We start from the raw sequence: 6176 nt of genomic DNA on the forward strand, positions 1-6176 counted from the left end.
ACATATTTTTTTGTATATTCAGGTTAAATAACAATTTCAGTGCAGGATTGGCTCCTAAGAGGAATTTGTTGTGGTCAAATAGGTGCCAGTTTTCACCAAACGAAAACTAATGCAGTCCAGGACATCAATCCTGCTAAAAATGTTCCCCCCAATAAAGTTACAATGTTCAGTTTTTGTTAGAACTGTTTCAGAGAGAACTTGATAGTTATATCTGAGGCTGCAGCGCAGATCTTCATCATCGGATGAAGTTTGCTCAGCCGTCATGGAGATGGACTTTTTAACATTCAAGCTCTTCTTGTAAGATTTCATCCACAGTAGTTTTAGGATTTCTCATCTACATGAAAGACCAGGGACAATTGTAGTACTTTTGGTTTGGATGTTACTTTAATAACCTTTTGGAACTATTTGAATACAATTTTATGTAGGTAACTCACGCTGAGTTACACTTGTTAACAGTCATGAAATGTTTCTACAAGCAATGTTAGAGTCACAATATTGAATGAAACACTAGGAATGTTGCATCTGCCCCCATGTGTAGGGGCAATTTAAACTTCACATGTAACACCTTCATATAAATACCAAGAGCTGTAATAAACTCCCAAGGATATCCATGTATTTTAAACAATTTAAGATATCTATTATTAATCATATATATAATCATATCCTTTGGCAGGCAGAGAGAGATCACCACAAAACGTATGCAGAGTTTCATGGTTATGTCTCATTTGTAATTGCTGCAATTTGTGATGTTATGAATGCACCATGTTTAAAATATTTAAAATGTGTAAACTTATTCGGCCAATATGGCAGTAGGGTTTTGCCTATATTATCCCTATAAAGTTAAGACAACTTGTCCACTGATAAATAGACAGTGGAGATTTTGAAAGCATGAGAAACTGGCTCTCTTAACCACTGGACTGTACCACAAAACATGTAATGAACAGAACATACATAGACAACTAAACTGAACACAGATTATTTTACTTGTATTATTATAAAAAAGGCCCCATCTATTTTGATGTCATTGCTAAACCGGACAGGATTTTGATGATGTGTTATAATTGGCCCCTGCTGTACGTCCCATGACACAGGCTACACTGCTGGTTAGAAACAATAAAGCTAACATTTGACAAAGATATCAAATGTTAGAAAACAGAAGGGTTATTAAAACTGGACAGATTTAAATCCATAGGCAACAATGGAAAGTATGAGGAAAATATTGTAGTAATAATGTAATAATCATACATAACAATGAGTTTTAGCAGAGAAATCTAAGTATGAGACATCGTTTTTCCTTCACAGACAATGTGGATAATTACATCCATGGTTCTGTCTCCTTTCTGGTTGGTGCAATTTGAGATGTTGCACCCAGCCTCCCCTTTTTGGATATTTTAGTCTAACTGCTACTAATTATTTTTAGGTTAAGAAAAAAATTTATCTTTTTGTGTCAGACAATGGCAAACTTTTAAATAAGTGATCACAATTACCAGCTTATGATGTAATATAATGAAAAATGAAACGTATTTTTATTTAGTAATTAGTAGTGTCATAAGACACCTAATCAGTGTTGGATGCGACAATATGGGCATGTCAGCTCTGACTGTATGGTTTTACAGACATTAACAAGAGACCACAGGACTTGATGTCCCTGCATGTTTAGCCTCCAGCTGGGGGCTACCTACCGGTGAGTCACGTGACCGTGTGGCGTTAGCGGCTCCGCTCTTCCTGCGCATTGTCCGCTGTCATCTTGGCGCAGCAGCCTGATCCGGGCAGGGAGAGTGTCATCTGTCACCACCGCAGTCCCAGAGAGGTGATTGTGTGAAACCATGGGGAACAGGGACGACGAGTATGACTTTTTGTTCAAAGGTAAGCGGAACAGACACCAGAGTCAACCTTGTCGGATGCTACTTAGCAAGAAAAGTGGCTACGCTCGGGTTAGCATGGCAGCTAGCTGTGCTAACGTCAGTGGTCAGGTCTAACATCAGCAGCTAGCTGTGGCGCTAGCTAGCCAAAGTGTTCATGGTGGTAGCGGCTTCTCAGTCTCGTCATTTCTATTTAACCAGGCGCGTTTACTTTAATTCAAGGTGTTTTGCTGCTCATGTTTGTGTCAAGGTTAGTTGCATATCGTTTGTTTTGCTTCATGAGTTTTACAGAAAGTAGGGCGTATGGTGAGTTAGCTCCACATGCTAGTGGCTAGTTAACGGGTGGAGCGAATACTTTCGCAATAACTAGCTTTGACAACTTTAACTTTATTGTTATTGAGGAGAAGATGTGCTCACCGGTAACTACACTTTAAAAGTTAGCTATGTAAACAGGAGCAACAGTGGCATGTTTTCTTTATACTTCCTCTTGAAATCGATTAAATATCATGGAAAAGGAAACAAGAGTTCCCTTTGTGGTCTAAGCCTGTCGCCCGAAGGAGGAAACTCACTCCCTGTGAACTGAAGGAAGAGGAAACTGTGGTGTGGCTTTGATTCTCTGTTTGCTAGCTGCTCCAGGTGCACACCAGGGACTGTTTTTGATGGCTAAGCATTCAGAGATTTGACCGGACTGGACCACTGAGTCACTGGTCACATGGTCCTTGAACACCTTGGAATTCAATTTCCTGATAACAACATGCTGCTGAGCTTGCTATCTTAACTGAAGTGGCATTTTTCTTCGTAAGAGCCAGCTTAGGTTTGTGTTGGTATGTTGAAGCACTCCACCTAAACATAAATCACATGATGGACCTGAACTAAGTTGCACTGGTGGGATGTGTTGGATCTTAAAAGAGTATTCCTCTCAGCTCGTAGAGGTAACTAACCATCAGATCAGTCACCTTGGAGGGCCGAGGAACCTGCCTTTTGTCACCCCTAAGACTGAATCTCAAGCAAACATCAATAACATTAAATAGTCAACAGGAGAGAGATTGGTTTACATTGCCCCTCAAAGGTTATGTAATACTTGGGATGCTTACTGAGGAAGACTCAGAAAGCTTTACCACATCTATCTAGCAATATAGTATTAAAGTACAGTAGGCAAAGAGGCCCAGGTCTTGTTTGGCAGCCGGGAATGGACGGGAGATACTGATGACTCGTAACAACAACAGGAACAGTGGCCTTGAGAAACTGTTGAGTCAGATTTCCCATAGAGCAGTTTTTTTTCCAGCATTTTCCTGCATGACTCCCAGCAGGGCAAAGTCTGATAAGGTTTTCACAGCACAGAAAGAAAGCAGCTTTCACTTTGAAAACAGCCATGACTGGATGATACCCTGACAACAGGGCTTCACTTAATGATACTTGTCTAAGTGCAGTTACTGCATCACCCATTTAGCTAAATGTGGTACATTTATGTTAATATGTGTTGTCACTTTTTTTAAAAAGTAGAAAGACACACAAACAATAGACAAGGTTGTTTGAGGCAGAACTCCTGACCACAGAATAACTACTGGAATACTTTGCGAGCCATGTTTTCCTTGAGTATTATAAGAAGTGTTGTTGTTTTTGTTGCAGTTGTACTAATAGGAGACTCTGGCGTGGGGAAGAGTAACCTGCTGTCCCGTTTCACAAGAAATGAGTTCAACCTGGAGAGCAAGAGCACCATCGGGGTGGAGTTTGCCACCCGCAGCATCCAGGTGGACGGCAAGACGATAAAGGCTCAGATTTGGGACACGGCTGGACAGGAACGCTACAGAGCCATCACCTCAGCGTGAGTGTGTAAACCTTTGTATGCTGATGCTGCTGGAATTAAAACAGTAGAGGACAGTATTGAATTCGTCTGGTTTATGCTGTCACCAGGTATTACCGGGGGGCCGTCGGGGCTCTCCTAGTTTACGACATCGCCAAACACTTGACATACGAGAACGTTGAACGCTGGCTGAAGGAGCTGAGGGACCACGCTGACAACAACATCGTCATCATGCTGGTTGGAAACAAGAGCGACCTCCGCCACCTCAGGGCAGTGCCCACCGATGAGGCTCGAGCCTTCGCAGGTAAACCACCAAGTGCTGCTGTAATAAAGCAAACCAAGCCAGCGTCATAATCTGTAAAACACCCTATAGGTGTTTAAAATGTGTCCTTCCTCTCTTCCCACAGAAAAGAACACTCTCTCGTTTATTGAGACGTCAGCACTGGACTCCACAAATGTAGAAGAAGCATTCAAGAACATTTTAACAGGTAGGATGAGCAAGACACACCATTGTGTCTCGTGATGTCTGGAGGCCTCAGTGGTGCATATTTAACCTTTCAGAATAGACGGGGTGCGGGCTCGTGTTCATATAGCATTTTTTTTCTGGAAGGGGGTTGGGGAGCGCTGCGATGGAGCTCTTTTCTTCTTCTCTTCTCTCTTCTTTCTATCTCTTTGACATTGTTTTTCACCATGACCACCAATCAGCAGAAGTTTGCCTTCATATATTGATGAGCTTAATAACGGTGATGTCCCTTCTGTCACCGCTCAGTGTGACAGCTGCTGAGAAAGGAGGATAACGGCACAACACTCGGCAGCAACATTTCAATGCCCTTTTCTGTCTCTGTTGTAATAGTTTCTGTCCGAGGTATCACAAAGCTCCAGATTGTCAGATGGCCAGAACAACCTTCTCCCATTTTCAAGGTTACCAGGGTGATGAGTCCTGCCGCCTTAATTATATTTTTAACTTAAAGCGCTCGGAGTGGTCACACAAAAAAGTCTGAGCACTCAGAATAAAAGAAGCTGGGTGCAGCTTTTTTTTCTGTAAGCGGCCACATGCTGCTGCATAAGCTCTGTCATCATTGGGATAACTGGAAACAGACACTGGTGCTCAGAAAAAAAAAATGCTAAATGGACACAGGCCCTAATATCATTGTGGACACTAGTGCCACAGCTACATATACATATACAGAGAATCCACCTGTCTGAAGTTCAAACATATGAAGATTATTCTTGAATTTCCCCCTGCAGAAATCTACCGCATTGTGTCGCAGAAGCAGATAGCGGACAGATCTGCGCACGACGAGTCTCCAGGAAACAACGTAGTGGACATAAGTGTCCCCCCAACCACTGACGGGCAGAAGGGCAATAAACTCCAGTGCTGCCAGAGCCTGTGACGCTCAACCCCATCACACTCCCTCCACCCCAGCATCACCTGTGCACTTTTTGCTCCCGCTGCTCTGCTCACGGCCAACTCCCTCGTCACTCTGTCCTTTTTATTTTTCTTTCTGCCTTCCATTCTGTTTTCCATAGGACCTTTGAACTCACTCGTGCTCTTCTCTTCTGCCATGAAAGAAAACTTCAACAAGCCTTCGTGTCGCTTGGTCAGTCAAGTTGTTCATGGAGTCAACGTGAAGGTTCCATAACAAGGCGGTCGTTGCTGTCTCAAATGAAGCCTGTGAAGTTGTTTGAACTTTAACTCATGTAACAGGGTGGTTGTGAAATACATTTCAATGGTTACCACTAGATGGTGCTGTGTAAATAACTACAGGCAGTTAACTCCAACCTGGTGAGACAGTATTAAGCGTTTGACAGTGTGGTTCTTCTTTCTTCTTACATCAGATAAGTCATCATGCCAAAAATATCCTCATTATGTATTTATTGAAGAATATCTGGCATACGTTGTCATTGTTTTACCTTACATTTAAGGACTGTATAAATTTACAATAAAATTCATGACAAAAGTAGACCGTTGTATTTACACATTCTTACTGAAATTCAGTTTTCTCTGATTTGGTGGTAAGAAAAGATCTGGAAAGTATCTAAAAGATATAATTGTATTGTACCTGAGTACAATTTTTAGGTACTTAAACATCCATTTTATGGTATTTTATATTTCTACTACACAACATTTCAGAGGTAAATATTGTACTTGTTATTGTAGCTGACAGCTATGGTTACTTTTCAGATTAACATTTTACCCATCAAATAGGATCAGATTAAACTACTCAGTAGTACATAAAGAGAAAAGTAGTTCAAAGCTGACAAAATTAAAATCCACCAAGTCTGCATAGCTTTGTTAAAAAAGATGGTAAAAAGGAATGAGTCATTAGATCTGGAACATAAATGATTTCAGTGGCATTTTCATGGTTATGATATGGAACAAAAGGTTCACAGCGGTTTATCAGAGTGTACGTAGCTGAGGGTATGACAGGTAGGGTGGTAGGCAGATAACTTATTTTGATCACTGAGCAACACTCACTGAAAACGTTCTTAGTGTTTTTGTTTCTTCC

The 6176-nt window shown here is 41.4% G+C and overlaps 1 protein-coding gene across 1 annotated transcript; it reads left to right on the top strand.

The window, feature by feature from the left end:
• Positions 1-1720: 1720 nt before the first annotated feature.
• LOC139202325 (ras-related protein Rab-11B) lies at positions 1721-5630 on the top strand. Its single transcript, XM_070831767.1, has 5 exons — positions 1721-1866; positions 3492-3687; positions 3777-3970; positions 4074-4154; positions 4915-5630. Exons 1-5 carry the CDS (start codon positions 1827-1829, stop codon positions 5058-5060), a joined length of 657 nt encoding a protein of 218 aa, XP_070687868.1. The 5' UTR covers positions 1721-1826; the 3' UTR covers positions 5061-5630.
• The last annotated feature ends 546 nt before the right edge of the window (positions 5631-6176 follow it).

This window comes from Pempheris klunzingeri, chromosome 6 (assembly GCF_042242105.1).
Source record: "Pempheris klunzingeri isolate RE-2024b chromosome 6, fPemKlu1.hap1, whole genome shotgun sequence".
Lineage (NCBI taxonomy): Eukaryota > Metazoa > Chordata > Actinopteri > Acropomatiformes > Pempheridae > Pempheris > Pempheris klunzingeri.

What these genes read in the sequence shown, in the direction of transcription:
- LOC139202325 (XM_070831767.1), top strand. Translation starts at nt 1,827, where the DNA reads ATGGGGAACAGGGACGACGAGTATGACTTTTTGTTCAAAG. An exon ending in TGAGGCTCGAGCCTTCGCAG is followed by an intron (nt 3,971 to 4,073) that starts GTAAACCACCAA and finishes CTCTTCCCACAG; the next exon opens with AAAAGAACACTCTCTCGTTT. An exon ending in ATTCAAGAACATTTTAACAG is followed by an intron (nt 4,155 to 4,914) that starts GTAGGATGAGCA and finishes TTCCCCCTGCAG; the next exon opens with AAATCTACCGCATTGTGTCG.